At 54.5% G+C, this 16989-nt stretch overlaps 1 protein-coding gene across 4 annotated transcripts in view; it reads right to left on the reverse strand.

Moving 5' to 3' along the window:
• The window catches only part of Ntrk3 (neurotrophic receptor tyrosine kinase 3), a 178328-nt gene that overhangs the window by 138761 nt on the left and 22578 nt on the right, over nt 1-16989 (reverse strand). For all 4 annotated transcript variants that reach the window (XM_090321690.1, XM_090321689.1, XM_090321692.1 and 1 more), the window contains exons 2-3: nt 12376-12450; nt 11496-11567 (exon numbers count right to left, since the gene is read on the reverse strand). In XM_090321690.1, the coding sequence (XP_090177816.1) occupies nt 11496-11567; nt 12376-12450 (147 nt within the window). The remainder of the gene's footprint in view (nt 1-11495; nt 11568-12375; nt 12451-16989) is intronic.

Here is a 16989-nt window from a genome sequence, read left to right on the forward strand (position 1 = left end):
GTTCAAAGCCTGCCCAGGGAAGACTATCTCCAATCCTCTACTCAGGAAAAAAAAAAAAAAAAGCTGGGAATTCAAGGTCCTTCTCAGTCAACATTCTGGCCCTCGCGTTCTGGAAATGTCTTTCCGAGTGGACCTAGAATGAGCCCTCTTGTCCTAGACAGCCTTCCCGGGTACTCCGGCCCCTCCCGGATTATCTAGAAACTTCATCCCCCCCTGGGACTCCGTGAATCACACATTCATCCTTTTAGCTAGGTGCCTGTCATCTCCCAAGAACGGAGGCCAAGTGTCCTGACAGCAGCGATCCCATGCTTTCCTCACCACACAATTTATCCTGGGGTACACGGAAGTCCAGTAGCCAAGAAAAAAAAAAAAAGAGGCACCCACACCCTCCACTCTTCTCCAACGAGCTCAAAGGGTGCCAGCCCGATTCAATTAACTGCTGACGACAGCTGGCCGCGCAGGCTGTCCACCCCAGCGGTCCAGTCCAGTTATTCTCCTGGAATCCCAGCCAGGCTGTTCTCTTTCACTCTCCCACGGGTCTTGGTTCAGACAACGCGTGACACGGCCCAGGACGGGTTTACTGGGCTCGGACCACCCTCCCCCATGCTGGTTTGGCAAATTCTCCACACCAAGTGATTGTCACTTTAGTACCAGCACGCTCTGTCCCTGTGGGAAGGAACCACATCACTGACTGGGTCATGCTGTCAACCCGTTCTCCTTGCAAGGACTGGGTCCGGGGTTCTCCGGGGAAATCTGTTTACTGCTTCTAGGAAACCCCAGGGGTGGAATCTTGTCTGTAAAAAGCAGGACTTCCAGTTCAGAATCTGAATACTCCCCGCGCCCCCCCCTCCCGCCTGCTGGAGGCGGCCATGACCTCTCCTCCGGGCCCCTTCCCTGGCCCTCACCACTCACCCTGTCCCTTCTCTGTTCCATTTCTAGTGTCAGCTACAAACCTCTTCTCTCCTCTTAATTACACATCTCTGCTCCATCCCTGTGAGTGGCCTTATGACTAGAGGTTTTAATTTATTCACTAAACAATGTCATTACAACAAGGTTTTGTATAAGTTATAGCCAGCACAGTCTTTTGGCCTCTGCCACCCAATTCTGCAAGACATTGAGGAGGGGGAGGAAAGCAGTGATTACTCCTGTCTCTGCTGTGGCCTCTCTCCCATGGGGATGGGACATGAGAGACCAGATAAGAACTCTCATCTCAACCCCTATTGTACCCATCAAATTCTGGAGAAGCTGTTTCTTCACCTTCTCCCCTGCCCCCCCAGTGTCAATAGACACTGAATTGGTGGGTGGGGGGAAGAGGGGTGGGAGGTTTCTATAGAGACAAGGAGAGAGAAGAAAGAATAATAATAATTTAAAAAGCCCACAAGTGAAAGGGCCTGGTCAGGGGCTGAGCTTCCACACAAATCTGTGACCTGCCTTTCTGCTTCAGTAGAGTCCTTCAAGCAAAGCAAAAGGAAGGAACTTCAAGTATACAGACACATTTCCCTGGATGGTGTAACTTGCAACAAGATACCCAACATGAATGACTCTCTCTTCCCTCCTTACTTTTTCGTTCTCTTCCTTTTGCTTTTCTCTTTCTCCTTTCCTTCCTTGTTTTCTACTTCTTTCTCTCTCCCTCTCTCTCTCACTGAGATCTGAATTCCTCTCCCTCCCTATCTCTCCCCGCGCTTTCTCAGGTTTGAACCCCGGGCCTTACGGCAAATGCTCTCTCTTCATCCTCCTGTAGCCCCCAGCTCTCCCCGATTCTTTCCCGGTCCAGCCCCAACTATGGCTGGCCTCACCTCATTTAAAACCTTGAGCTTTGAATGTTACATGCAGACAATTAAATAACTGGCTGATCGTTCTCCTTGCTATGGGGACTTTTCCATAGTTATTACCAATAATCATGCGAGTAAACTGAAGAAAACCAGGCTCCAGAAATGATTTATTAAGGAATCAAAATAACAAACATTCATTGAGCGCTTGTTGGGTAACGATCATCTTTTACAGATCACTCTGCCCGTCCCCCAGAGACAGCTGCGTTTGCCTGTGACAGATAAAGAAGCCATGGCTTTGGGAAGGTCGGGTGGCCAGTTCAAGGTCAGGAGGCTGGCGAGGGCTCTGGGATGTCTATTTCCCAAGGCTGCACCCTGACTGTCCCGCTAAGTACGATGGGCCAAGTCTAGCCTTGGTACCTCCAACCTGCCCGCTCCCCAGCAAGCGTGCCAGGACGCCAGGTGCCCCCGAGTCAGAAGCCATCTTCATCCAAGACGAAAGAGGGCAAGTCACCACGCCAGGCGCTGGCCCCTAGTCCAGCCCTGTGAGTCCCCTTCAAGTCCACCAGCTCCGCCCACTGGGCCTCAGCCAATAGGAACAGAACAGGCTTAGTCCTGGGAGGAAAAAAAAAAAAAACCTCCAGCACACAGACCTTCCGCTTCCCGTGTGCTAGGCAATTCCTCTGTCCAGTGCACAGTCCGGGCCCACTCTGGACCGGGCCTGAGTGGGGAGGGACGCCTTGCCCTGCATTCCTGCAGGCCTGCAACCTGCCCGCCCAGCTCAGCTCTTTGCATGTGCCACGATGGTGACACTGGTGTAAGGACACAGGCCAGCCAGCAGCATGTGACAGTGCTGGAAGACAGACATGGGGGAGGACAGAGGGGGAGCGGCGCCTTCTCTCAGGTCAGCTGATCACTCATGGCCAAAGTTCCCAGGGTGGACAGGAAGGCCTCCTGGGCTCTGGCCATGGTGCTGAAACCCAGGCAGTGTGCATAAAATCTGAGAGATGGGAAGGCCCAGGACAGTAAGTGACATCCCAGTCCCCACTCATAGGAGAGAGAGAGAGAGGAAGGGAGAGAGGGAGGGAGGAGAGGAGAAGAGGAGAGAGAATGAGACGGAAAGAGGGAAAGAGGGAGGGAGGGAAGGAGGGAAGAAGTTAGGAAGGAAGGAAGGAAGGAAGGAAGGAAGGAAGGAAGGAAGGAAGGAAGGAAGGGGCTTTAACCAGTGCAAGGGGGAAGGCAGGGAGAGCCACTGCACCTTAGCATGGAGAAAGAAATGAAGTGTGGTTTTTTTCCAGCTGTGGCTTAACAGGCATTGCACTCTGCTAACTCCCACCGTACACTGCTCGGGAGACTGGCTGCTGTTTAGAAGGGGAGATAGGCCAATGGGACCCTCGGAGTGGCATACCACGCACACTCTGCAGCGCCCCGGCCAGGCCCCAGAAGAATGCACTCACAGTCACCACACAGCGGGGTGGGAAGAGGTGTGGGCAGAAGAACGGCCAGGCACTGTGCTCATGCCTGTAATCTCAGATAGAAAAGGAAGCACAGGTGGGAGAGACAAAGTCTGAGGTGAGTCCTGGGAGAGAGCTAAGCCTTCTGTGCTGGGTCCTGGAACCCAGGACCTCACCCACCTACCACACCCCCCCCCCCAGCTTTGAGGCCAGCCTGTGCACGAAAGGATCTCATCACCTGCCAGAGAACAGATGACTTGGCCAAGGTCAGGAGCCACCCCAGGGACTGGTCAGTTCCCACATTCCTGTCCCTGTCTCAGGGATGGAGCAGAGAGGGAGGGAGGAGGCGGGGCCAGCCCCGGCTCCTGAAGTCACTCCCTGTCCGCTATCCGTCGCCTCTGAGAGGCCCATGTGGGCCTTGCAGGCTGCCCAGCAACCCACTGGATGGACGGACGGACAGACAAATGGATGCGTTTTCCCAGGGATGGTTCAGGGCCAAGTGAAAGATGTGCACCCATGACTGATGGGGGGAGGGGATAAAAAGAACACGGGAACCAAGGAAGGGGGAGGGGAGAAGGGGAGAGGAGGAGAGAGCGCTGCTGGAGAACACAATTATTAATATTCTAAATAGAGTTCTGACTGCTAAAGCTTTATTTAAGAACATGCCTGACTGTATAATTACAAGGGCTTAATTTGTTTTCTTTTCTGCACAATAAATAAAGAGCCACACGATTGTTCTTTGCAAACATCACCCTTCCTGGTGTCAGCATGCGTCCCTGAGCTGGAGAGAAGGAGAGAGACCTGGAACTGGAACATGGCCCTACTAAACTCTCAAGAGTTTCGGGGTACACTTGGAGAGACCACCACCAGCAGCCAGAGATGAGGCCAGTCAAAAACAGGATCTGCACGACCTCGCGTCTCTCAAACCCACAGACTTCACAATGGCTGGCTCACAGCTGGCCACCTAGAAAGAACAGAACCTCCTCAGGCCCAAGAGACCGAAGAATCAACCCAGGGAGAAAGGGAGAAACTCAGGAGAAAGAGATTCAAGACTGCCTGGTTCGCTGAAGAACGAAGAGAACAGAAATGCATGATAAATTCCCGCCCCCCCCCCCCCCCCGGCTCCTAAGAAAAGTAACCAAGGCACTGAATTCATTTTCACAATCTGTCCTTAACAAGAAAAATGGACAAAGGAGATAAGGACAAATGGAGAATGGTGTAAGCCTTGGGGGAGCCGGGAAATAAGAAAATGAAATCCATTGGGGATAATCAAGACTGGAATTTATAAACACTTCGCCGAATCCCCGAGGCTAGGAAACACACAGGCCACAAGCCAGAATGTTTACTCAGCGTTAGAGCAAGTTTTCAAACATTACAAGTTGGCGAGGTTAGGAGAACACTGAAAGTTCATACCCAGCCAATCCTAGAGAACCCAGACACTTGAGATTCGGACCATGGTGGGTTCTAAAGGGAGCCTAAATTGGGGGGGAGGGGCTGTGAGATACTAGCCCAGCACTGCCCATTCAGAATGGCGGCTATCACACAAATAAGCAGAAAGAGATGATCACAAAATCACAAAGGATTTCACTAATCCAGGATTGCTGGAGCCTTGATGAAAGACTCGGACTGCTGAGAAAAGAAGAATCCACTGAGGAAGCCTGACATTTGCCTCGCAAGGGAACAAGGAGTAATTCCTCCACCGACCCCAGAGAGGCCCCTGCCCGGTCCACTAAGGCGGTCAGCGGACTGTCTCTGGAGGAGGCATGGACTGTCTCTGGAGGAGGCATGGACTGTCTCTGGAGGAGGCATGGACTGTCTCTGGAGGAGGCATGGACTGTCTCTGGAGGAGGCAGGCCAATGCGTGGAGGCTGGGAAATGCCACTGGGAAATCTGCTTAGTGAGTTCTGCAATACAAAAAATAAATAAATAAACAAAACAGAACTATCTGCCCTGACGTGAGGACTGGGCCGTTCGTAGCCTCTTTGTATAGGTGGAGAATGGAGAGTACAGATGTCCAGCAGGTCACAGCGCAATGCAGTGAAAGAGCTGGAGAGATCCACGCACACGCGCATGCACGCACGCACGCACATGCACACATGCGGATGCAAAGGTCAGCATCCTCTCTCCTGGTCACCACCCGGACAGCTCAGACAGCTCATCCCCACGCCGGCTTTCCAAATCATTAGATCTGTGACAAACCTATTCCGCTGACAGATGGCTCCATTTCCAAATCCTATTCTCCTGACGATTCCTTCGAAGCCGACCTGATGGCCGGGCTCGACGGCCTGGAACCACAGGAGCACAGGCCTACGGCTGTCCAAGTAAAACACGCCTTCCACACAACAGCCACCATTCCCTGGGCTGGCCACCCACCAACACAAACCCACAGCCCCAGCCCACTGCTGGTAGAGCCAGGCAAAGGCGTGCTTGCCTCAACACGGGTAATTCACCTACCGTCCACTCACGGATACATTCAAATTAGCAGAAATAGCTGGAAAGCTATTGTGAAGCAGCAGCACCCCTTCCTCTCCCGTAGGCAGAGACCCTCGCCTCTCGAGCAGGAGAGAGAGGGGACGGGAAGTTAGAGCACGAACAATACAGCCAGCGTCTTTCTCTTTTTTTTTGGTTGGCACTGAGGAATGAACTCAGGGCCTCAAATTTGGCGATGCAGGTGCTCTACGAAGAGAAACGGGTCTCCAGTCTTTTTGTGTTTGTTTTGGTCAGTTGTGGGGCTTGAACTCAGGGCCTGGGTACTGTCCCTAAGTGCTTTTGCTCAAGGCCAGCACTCTACCACTTCTGCATTTTTGAGTGGTTAACTGGAGATCAGAGTCCCATGGAGACTTTTCTTCCCCGGGTTGGCTTTGAACTGCAGTCCTCAGTTCTCAACCTCCTGAGTAGGTAAGATGATAGGCCTGAACCACAGCACGGAGCTCCCAGCCCTCTTCTCTTTCCCCCACTCCTGCATGGGTTGTTTCCTAAGGGGCATCCCGCCTTTGTGCCTCCTGTGTTCCTCGAGATCCAGGGGGGTGACCTGAGTGGAGCCCTGTGTCCGGCCCCCAGGTGAGACGGGCAGGGAAGGTGTGAGTTCTGAGGTCCGGGCTGGCCTCTCGGCCCCAGTCTTCTCATCTGCACCTTCCAAGCAGCCAGGGCTACAGGCTCTCCCTCCTTGTTTTGCTTTGCCTTTCAACCACAACAAAGGCTCACTTCTCTCTCTGGCTAGACTCTCACCCGCAGGTCAGCTGTGGCATGCATGGCTGGCGTCATCTTCCCAGAAAGGGGCAGGCTAATGGGCAGTTTCGGTTCAAACGCTGACGCCCTCTGCCCTGGCCCAGAAGAGCCGGGACCCAACGGCCCCCACACAGAGCCCAGAACCGCGTCCACCCAGCAGAACACAAAATGTGGGGGGCGGGGCTCACGCATTTTCAGTGGGTGAGTCAGAGGACCAGTATTAGAACAGTTATGTCTCAAAGAAAACGCCCTAGCCCAATCTACTCTAATTTCTCTTCCTCACAGTGGGAATTACAGGCTATGAAGGCATTCTGCATGAGAGAATGGGGTGTCGGATGATTTACTGCACCCGGAATAGTAAATATTTTGTGGTTACTGTTTCAGTTTTTGAAACACAGTCCCCTTCTGCAGCCAGGACTAGTCACCTTGAACTTGCAATTCTACCTTAGCCTCTCCAGTGCTGTGATTATAATCATGCGCCACCATGCTCGGCTGGAAGGCTCTTAATGTATACTTCTATGTGTTTACTGACCTGCATACCAAGGTTAGTGACATACTGTCACCTAAAAAAAATCATAATAGCCACGAACATGTCAGGTTAAACATTTCCCAATTCTTCCCATGCCTTAACCCACCGAATCTTTGTAATAATTATACTACCACAACTATACAGACAGGTGAAGTAACACAGAACTCCTACATTCCCTTCAAAACCCACAGGAGTTCAGCAGCTTGCAGGAGAGCCCCCAGCAAGTACTACAGATCCTTGAACTCTGGTCTTTCTGTCCTCAGAGCCCATGGGTCTCGCTGGCAGCCACAGCACCCGTACAGTACAGAGACAGAGAAGGGATAAGTGTGCCGGTCACCTGTCCCTCTGATAGGTGGAGTGCAGAGGTGAGGAGCAGGGAGAAAGATTGGTGTCAGGATATCTAGACATCATCTAGGGACTCAGATGCAGGCACTCATTCAGGGAAGGAGTTGTCTATGGACTTACAACACATAATAAACTGCGCTCCTCTCGCCTGGCTTTCGTCTCTGCCATCTCAGGAGATATGAACTGCCCATCCGGCATCCCAGAAGGGTGGCATCTTCTCTTTTCCTACCCACTTCGCCTTGCTAACTTCTCCTCCACCACGTACTGGACCTGACAAGATCCTACCCAAATCTGGACATTCTCCACCTTATCACCCTCCCCGTACCTGGCGGCTGTAGCTGGCCTGACCCCCCCACCCCCTGAAGACCCAGTAGTGTTGTCTGCTCACGGCAGGGTGTCAGTCTGACACCATGAGCCTTTGAGAGGAGAGCACGTAACTGAACACACAAGCTCTCGCCACCACCAACTCGGGGGGATTAAATAAATTCTTTGGGCTTGCTGGAATCTTACATTAAATATTCTTGGAAATAAGTAGGCCACAGGCTAATGCTAAGAGATCTTTCATAATAGAGACATTCAGTTTGTAATGTAACTGTTGTGATAGGATTTGACCTAAATAGGAAAAGAAACTAAACAGGGCTTTCTCAAGCTGAGCTGTCTGGAGACGGCGGGTTGCTGAATCTCCAGGGAGGAGGGAAAAAAAAAAGCTCTCTAATAAAAATTTAAAGACACACCCTCCCCACATCTACAACCCTTCCACTTAAGAACTTCTTGCCTGTGAAGAAGAGAGAGATGGCACACTCCCAGGATGAGAGGATGTGAACACCAACTTCAGAGTCGGGGATCAGAGTCCACTGGCTGTTCCCCCACCTTGCAGGCTGGCCTGGGAGACGCCTGCCTTTGAGCCCTTATGTTCTTTGTCCACAGAATGGCTACAGAGGGGCCGCACCGAAGTCACTACAAATGGAAGGAAGACTATAGCGGAGTCCTTATTTGCAGACACTCTGATGCACAGGAAGCTCTCATGAGGAAAGACACTGGAGATTGACAGCGGATCAGAATTCCTCGTCCCTCCACTGTGGCTGTCTCCTGACCCCCCACCAGTCATGAAATTAATTACTAGCAGTATTAGCAGCTGTCCATTCCTGAACTTTATTCACTTGGCTAAGCGCTGGCTCGGCTCCTGTCATCCAATCCTTACCACGGCCGGCCTAGAGCAGACACACTGCCCTCCCCTGCGGGCGGCCAGTCGCATGGGTTGTCTGGGACATAGTGACTATTTCTGAGGATCCTCATCTGACTCTGAAGGCTTGAGGTCTCTTAGTCTTTCCAAAAGGACTTTTTGGAAGTATTTGATTTTTTTTTTTTCACAGCCAGCCAGTGATAAAGAAAAACGAAGTGGTCAAAAGGACATAGTCACAGACAGACAGACAGAACGGGGTCCAGAGGCCCCAACCCCAAACCCATCTGGAACAAACAATTTGGCACCAACATCCTGGGATCCTCGTCCAGCAGTGGAAGAATTACACTGAAGGATGGTAGGGGTAGCTTGTAGGCAGATAGCTCAGCCAATCAGAATGTAATGTTCTGCAGTGGGGAAGAGAAAGCAATTCTCAGCCATAGGGGCCAGGAGGAGGGAAGGAAGAAGGGGGAGAGGGGAACGAAGAGGGGGAGGGAGAAAGGGGGGGGACCAACGGCCAAGCCAGGGCTCAGCAGTTAATGCCAGAGGAAGTGAGCGTCCCGTGATTTCCCAGCTGTCCCTGCACACTTGTAAATGCATTTAGAAGACAGAAATAGAAGGCCCTGGGAGGCAGTCGTGAAACCTGGCCCATTTGCCAGCAAAAATAAATAAATAAATACATCCCAAAGCCACCAGGAAATTCACTCGGTCAGGATCCGAGGGGGTTGTGTCTTCATAAATGGGAAAAGCCGGAGGGTGGGTCTCGAGCAGCAGACTCTGCCCCCAGGGGACCCTGGAGGCCCTCTGCCTGGGTGCAGATCACCCCAAACCAAGCCATGAGGCAGAAGCAGGCCCAAATTAGGTGTGGACTATGACACGCATGCTCCATACACCGCCCCCCCCCCCACCCCTCTGGGAACCACAGCAAGTGCTTTAGAAAGAGAGCCGCCAAATGTGTCCAGGCAAACCAGGGTCAAAGACACGAGAAGGTGCCCTGATATCATCGTGTTATATGAAACCAGTCCCTCTGCTCCTCAGGCTGGCCAGCCTCACATCCCCACCAGTCCCCAGCAGAGCCTAAGCCATCCCCAAAGAAGTGAGAGGCAGAGAGGTGAGACACAAAGAGAAGAGAGTCAGAGAGAAGAGAGAGACACAGAGAGAAGAGACACAGAGAGAGTTCCAGGAGATCTCCTGGAGAAACTAAAGGCAGATTCTGAGTACAAATCCTGAGATGCTCAGAGCCCAAAAGCACCCCTGCTCCCTCATCCTGTGGCCCTCAGAAACTGGGTGAGCCCTGAGGGACGCGGGGGGACGAGATCCCGCAGGGCCCTGAGGCAGGAACACCTGGCTCCCCTCACGCAAAGATGCCCCCGCCCTGCCAACGGGCACCCAGGGAGCCCACAGGCCACTGTGCTCGGCCCACACAGCTAAAGGGCTTTGCTCTCAGCTGCCAGCCTTTCGAGTATCTCTGGATCTTCACTCCATCTCCAGATGCTCTCGAAAGAAAGAAAGGAACCAGCAAATCTAGCAACACCACCCCTGCATCGCAACACATGGCTGACCCACCGCTCCCTGGCTGCCCCTCCCAAGGGGACACGTGCCCCCCCCCCCGCCTCTCCTGTCCCCACCTGGCCTACCGCAGGCATGTGGCTCTGTGACCTCTGGACAAGTCCCCTATGAAGAGAGAGGTTTCTCGGATGTCAAAAGCCCTTTTCCCTTGGGGAGTTTTACAATGGACCTCAAATCCCCAATAAAATAAACACCTGGAACATCTGGTTTGGCTGGGAAGGCGGCACTCAAGTAGACACACCATGGAGGCTGAACCAGGCATGGGGCAAGAGTGGAGTTAGACAGGGGACAAGGGTGTTTCAGCCGCCGCCCTCCCTCCCTGTCCCCCACCCCTGGCCCAAGGTAGGGGCCGTGGAGCTCACTGGTACACAGAGGAGGAGGAAATGAGGCAGAGAGACATGGCCACACTGGAAAAGAAATCTGCATGCTCTGTGTGCTTGGGGAAAAGCACAGAGGTCGCAGGGTAAGGCCAGGACACTCCCATCCCACCACCATCCTCCAGTCCTCCCGGAGGCTAGCCTCTGCTCTTCCTGTCCCAGCAGTCCTCCCTGGAAGTCCTACCTCTCCATAAGCAGGCTCGAGCTGGCCTGGCTGGCCTGAAGCTGTGGAATCCTCCAGTGCTTAAAAGAAAGTCGGGGCCACACACAGAAGCCCCCACAATTCCCCTCTCCCCAAGCTGCTCTTTGAGAACACAACCACTGGATATTCAAGAGGTCATTGTCCTTGGGGAGGGAGGGAGGAACTAGCTAACACACATCTAAGGGATATTGGGGTCCTCACTCCAGCCTTCCTCTCACACTCGCCTGCTCCTCAGAAAGCAGCGGTCTCCCCAGCCGACCCCAGGGTCTCCTGACACAGACCCAGGCTGGAAGAGCACGCCTCATGCTCCTGTGAATCTATCTCCGGGAGGTCTAGCCGATTCCCGTGGAAACCATCCCATCAACTGGACTCCGCAGGGAGGGGCGAGAGGGTGAGGGAGGCATCAGAATCACCGGACTGCCAACCCATCCCCAAGAAAGCTCTTCGACCTTCAATTCTGCGAGCACTTGTCCTGAAAACCCAGAATCTACTCAGACACAAGTCTTGGTCCAAAGTGCCATGGTCACGTTATATATGAAGGGAATTTCTTGCACTTAACATTTCCATAAAACTGCAAATGTCTTCATGAAAATTATCCTAATGCAGGGGTCAGGAAATTATCTCCTCTGGGCCGCGGTCCTAGACATTTCCCTCTGATGAGAGTCTTAACGATCATCAAAGCAAAAACCTCATCTTGAGAGGCAAAAGCGGAAGCCCGATAACGCTACGGGACTGATCCAGGAGCTGTGAGGGGTGAAGACCTGGGGCCCACCGCCTCACTGCCATGCCCACCGGGTCTCCTGGGCCACCTCCTCACCCCTCCCCAAGCCCTGTCTACTCACATGTAGTGCAAGTGCGGGTTCTTGGCGAAGGCTCTGGGCTGGATGCTCCGCAGGCCTGAATTCTTGATGGTCCTGGGCAGAGGAGAAGGCCAGCTGAGCTCACAGAAATGAGGCTGGGAGAGGTCAGGCCTCTCTGCCCCTGCTCTACATCTCATCACCACCACCCGAGGTGGGGAATCAGGAGGAGGTGGGGAGCCCACAGCCCACCCTGCAGGTTACATGTGAGTGGTCAGCACTGTGGCCTCTCTCCACCCCTCCTGGTCAGCAGGTGAGGTCAGGGGCTCCTCCTGCTACAGAAACAGCACGGCTGCCTTCTCGGCCTCCCTCCTGGGGTCCCCCACAGCCAGGAGCACACTGGGGTGCTGGGGCAGGTGGCTGGGAAACTGGACTGGGGATGGGAGTCCGGTTTCAACACGCCACGGACAGAGTAAGGGCGGAGTGCAGGGCCTGGCATTAAACACAGCTGGGGCTGTGACGTGCAATCCGCTGGCCTCTCTCGGGCCCCAGACGTGCCCTGAGTGGGGTGGTCCCCACGCTCCCCGCGGGGGAAGAAGAGCAGACACCAAGACGCCATGACTGGGAGCCAGCCCTCGAGGAAGCTGGGTGATACCCGGTTCTGTCCCCTGTGCCAGGCCACGCCCAGGCACCGGCCCCACCCTGATGCTAGGCCCCGCCCAGTGCCAGGCCCCACCCAACACCAGGCCCCGCCCAGGGCCAGCCCCGCCCCGATGCCAGGCTCCTCTCAGCACCAGGCCCCGCCCAGGCACTGGCCCCGCCCCGATGCCAGGCCCCTCCCAGCGCCAGGCCCCGCCCAGCACCAGGTCTCTCCCAGCACCAGGTCTCTCCCAGCGCCAGGCCCCCTCCAGCTCAGCTCACTCACAGCTTCTGGAGTCCGGTGTACAGCTCCATGTCCACGGCGTTGAGCGTGTGCAGGCCGCGCCAGTTCTCTATGTGTCTGTGGGAGGAGAGGCGAAGTCAGGTCACCAAGGAGCCTCGGAAACGCGTTAACCTCATTCCTGAACGCGAATCCTGGGCCGGAGCCTCCGTGTCCCTCCCCTGCGGGGAGCGTCCCAGGCTCCTTTCTCCAAGGTCCTGGAGCCCAGGCTCCTCACGGTGCTCCTAGCGCTTTTCCCCGTCACCATTTCCATCTAGGCAAGCTCTTTCCTTAAAATGAGTAAGAGTTCTAGGCGAGGGGGCGCGGCTCGGCCTGTGGGCGTGGCTTGCCCTGTGGGCGGGGTCTGTCTATGGGCGTGGCTCGTCCTGGGGCGGGGTCTGCCTGTGGGTGTGGCTCTCCATGGGGTAGGGTCTGCCTGTGGGCGTGGCTCGTCCTGGGGCGGGGTCTGTCTGTGGGCGTGGCCTGCCTGTGGGTGTGGCTCGTCCTGGGGCGGGGTCTGTATGTGGGCGTGGCTCTCCGTGGGGTGGGGTCTGCCTGTGGGCGTGGCTCGTCCTGGGGCGAGGTCTGTCTGTGGGCGTGGCTCGTCCTGGGGCGGGGTCTGCCTGTGGGCGTGGCTCGTCCTGGGGCGGTGTCTGTCTGTGGGCGTGGCTCTCTGTGGGGCGGGGTCTGCCTGTGGGCGTGGCTCGACCTGGGGCGGGGTCTGACTGTGGGCGTGGCCTCGGGTAGGCACTGCCTACAAGAAGAGTTCGGAGACCCGCATCCCCATTCAGGACTTGGATTAATCCCATCCTGGAGCTCGAGAAAGCCAGCAGCTCCACCAAGTCCTCAGGTCAGGGAGACATCATGCAGGGTGGGGAGCCTTCCTGTGGGCGACCCAGGGAGGTGCCTTGCCTCACTGGTGACGCAGAGGATCTTCCTCCAGTACTAACTGGCCTGGTGCAGAAATTCCCAACCCACACCAAGACGAGGGAGAATTACCCCGGGGGCAGTCCTGTTCATTGTTGTCTTGTGACTGGGAGAATTACCCCGGGGACAGTCCTGTTTGCTGTTGTCTTGTGACTGACAAAATTGACTCCCATTGGATAGTCCCAGGTTCAAAGCCTGGGACCTCTTTCCTGCTCTACTACCCTGCGAAAAGTAAAGGTCCTCTCACTGCTGATAACCAAGGGATCCCGGGAACAGGCCTCACCTTCCTGCCCCAGCCCAGGCGTCTCACTCTGACCTGTCCCCACCAAGTCTCGGGATGGCATCAGTGGAGAGGGCAGAGGGCTGACGGCTCAACCAACCACTACCCAGGGCCAGAACAATGACACAGTGACAGCCACCTTCCCCAGACAACTCTTCCCAGCCCCACCACACCCCCATGACTCTGCCATCTGCCACCAAGTCCCGCAAAAGCCAAGAAGGTAGCCAGGCCTGCAACTGCCCAGGCCTCGGAAACGTCACAGAGCCAGCCACTCGGTGACAAGAGCTGCCAAGAGCCTGTTTTGTAGCACATTCTCCCAGGGCCCCTGCAGGGCAGCCAAAGACACAGGCATCTGCCAGGATGCCTGGACCAGGTGGCTATGTTAGCTTCCAACCCAACTCCAAAGTCTCATCCCTGGGAGCTCATGGCTCCAGGACAGTTTGTTTGGTCTGGTCCCCACCAAGCCAGCGACCCTGGCGACACTTCAAATGCCAAAGCAGCCCAAGGGGGTTAGGACAACTTGTGCCAGCTAAGTCCCGCTCCCCCATCAAACGCCTTCCTGAGCCCTGGCTGTGTGGATTACCAGCTAGATCACAGTGCTTGTACCAAGTTCCATTTGTTCACAGACTACCACAACCCCCCCAGCCTCAGTGGGTCCTCTCCCTCCCATGGAGGGACTGTCAATCAAGCTGTTTACATCAGTGACCTCGCTCTTCTCTGCCCACATTAGCATTCTGTACACATGCTTTATGATGTTGGAGCTATACATTACTGCACTGTAGAACTTCGTTCCTGTTTCTCTTTCCTGTCCTGGGCTTCCACACCAACCCTCCCCAGACTTAGGACACACGGCCTGGTCCTCTGCTAGATAAAATAATGGTTTCCACTTCCTCCATGAGGGGGAGGGAGTCCTGACTTGTGTTAAATCAGGGAATGGCATTTTTTTCCCCATTGCCAGGGGACATCCGTGTGGCTTCTCCAACAGTAGTTGGCAAAAACTACACCCTGGGGATCAAAACCCAGCCTACTGCCTGCTCACATAACACCCCTAAGCTAAGAATCATTAGCATATTTTTAACATATCAAAAGAACCATATTTTGTGGCTTGTTAAAAAGTAGATGGGATTCAAATTTCCGTATCCAGACCTGCTCATTCATCCATCCCCACCCCCCCACCCCCACCCCAATCCATGGCTGCTTTCACATTATGAGGAGGCTGCTACACAAACGACCTGGCCTGCAAAGACTGAAATGTTTGCTCTCTGGCTCTTTACAGATAAAAGCTCCCACCTCTGCCTACAGCCCAGCTGCCAGATTCCCTTCCCTTCCCAGCTTCATCCAGGCTCCTTCTCAAGTCTGTGCCTCTGTTCTCTCCACTACTATGAGTAATAAAATGCCTGTCTCCTAAGAACGGCATGAGGCTGGCACACTGGCAGCGCAAGGCTATCATCCTAGCTACTCAACTGAGATCTGGTTCAAAGCCAGCCCAGGCAGAAAAGTCTAAGAGAATCTTATCTCCAGTTCATCCACAAAAGGCCCTGAGTTCAAGCCCCAGAGCAGCACAAAAACGAAAACAAGGCACATAGATTGAGAAAGTATATTTATGTATCCCAGCGGGGCTGAAGGTATAGCCAGTGGTGACCCCAGTAGGTCCTGGGGTCAGTGCCTGGTACCACAAATAGACCTTGCAAAGCCAGGCACACACAAGCTTCTGGAAGCACTAGCCACAACACCCCCCCCCCCCAGAAGTCTGAGACACATTTCTCTCATACTTCTGCCTAAAAAAATGGTGGTTGTTTTTTCCTGATCATTCTTCCTAATAAATAAATAATAAAGCCATGTGGCAGAGGGGTGGGAGGTCAGGAAACCTGCCAATCGTGACCTCCAGGGAAACCATTGGAGCAAGAGTTCAAAGGGTTCACAGAACGTGGATGAGCTGGGGGTGGGGGACTGCCTGCGAAGAGCCGGTTCTGCCTTGGGACAGAGCAGGGGCAGCCCAAGATGACATCAGCGAGCGTCTGCCAAGTCTGCCTGTGACTCACCGCTGGGTACCAGACCGGCGAGGTGTATTATGGTAACTGCTGGCTGCCATTAGGAGACCAGGAGTTTAAATGGAATAAGGCTGGCTCCACCAGTATCATAAATAAATCCGAGGCAGAAAGAGAACCAGCTCGGTTTGTTTTCATGACGGGTAAATCGTGGGTGTTCTGCTTAATTCCATCCTATGCCGTTCCTCCTTTTCTGGGGTTTATTTTTCCCGGATTGTTGGGTTTTAGGGGGGGTGGGGAGGGGACTTTGTTGTGGAGTGGTTGTTCTATCATTTGAAAACAAAACAAAACAAAACAAAACAAAACCAAGTATGCATTTTTAAAAGGAGGCCAGGGGCTTGAACCCTGTGCAGGGAAGTATGTGGGCTAAGGGCTGTACCCCAGCTCTCCTGCTACTTCCTGCCCACTACTTCTGCTTTAGGGTCCTAAGACAGCTGTGGTGACAGAAGGGGGTGGCTTTGCTCCCCCGGAGTCCCCTGGACCCGGCTTGGCCGTCACGGCCGAGGAAGGAGAATGATGCTGGCATGTGGGAGGTTGACGCCTCACCGGAGCCCGTGACCCCAAACAACATGCACTTTGAAAAGGATTGCCGACACTAGGAGACAGCAGGCCCGAGCAACAGAAGCCTTGCCTCCAGCCCTCCCCAGGGCAGAGCCACCACCCGGGAGAAAGACTACAGCCAAGGCTTGCGTGGCCATCTCAGCCACAGCCCAAGCCGGATGCCTGCATTCCAGAAGCAGTAATGACCTCCTCTGACCAGGCTCCCAGCAGGATTCTCCCTCCTGGATGCCTCAGGCCTCTGCATGGAGCCAGGTGCCCTCCCCCCTGCCCCAGCCCGCTGGTCACCGCCCGGCAAGCCTGCGTCCTGGAGACACAGCGCCACAGGCTCCGGCTTCATGCCCAGTGCTGGACTGGGACTCGGCCTACATTCAGCATTCGCGGAGACATCCGCAGAGAATACAAAAGCCCCTCTGTGCTGCAGTAAGTCGGGCGGTGCTCTCTTGTAGTTTTCTCTTCCTCTTCCTGCCTGGCTTGGGCCAAGATGACAATGAACTTGAAGATGTCTGAGCATCTAAAACTTAGACGGTGGACGTGGACGGACGGGGCGGCTCCCACTTTAATTAGAAAGGCGTCAGGCAGATACACTTACAGGCTCTTTCCACCCTCGTGGGTCCTCAGCATAGAGAATTCTAGAATGTGGAACCGTTGGCAGCCACATAAAGCCTAGAGAAGGAAGGTAGGAGGGAGCGCACAAGGTCACCTTCACTCAGCTGGGTTTTCCTGGTCCTGTCTCCCCTCCTGTTGACCAGAAAGCCCCGGAGAACCTGAGGGCCCCAGCCTTTTCTAGGCCTCCCTCTCCATGTT

The sequence above is a fragment of the Megascapheus bottae genome, chromosome 30 (genome assembly GCF_031878675.1).
Source record: "Megascapheus bottae isolate mThoBot1 chromosome 30, mThoBot2.hap1, whole genome shotgun sequence".
Taxonomy (NCBI): Eukaryota; Metazoa; Chordata; class Mammalia; order Rodentia; family Geomyidae; genus Megascapheus; species Megascapheus bottae.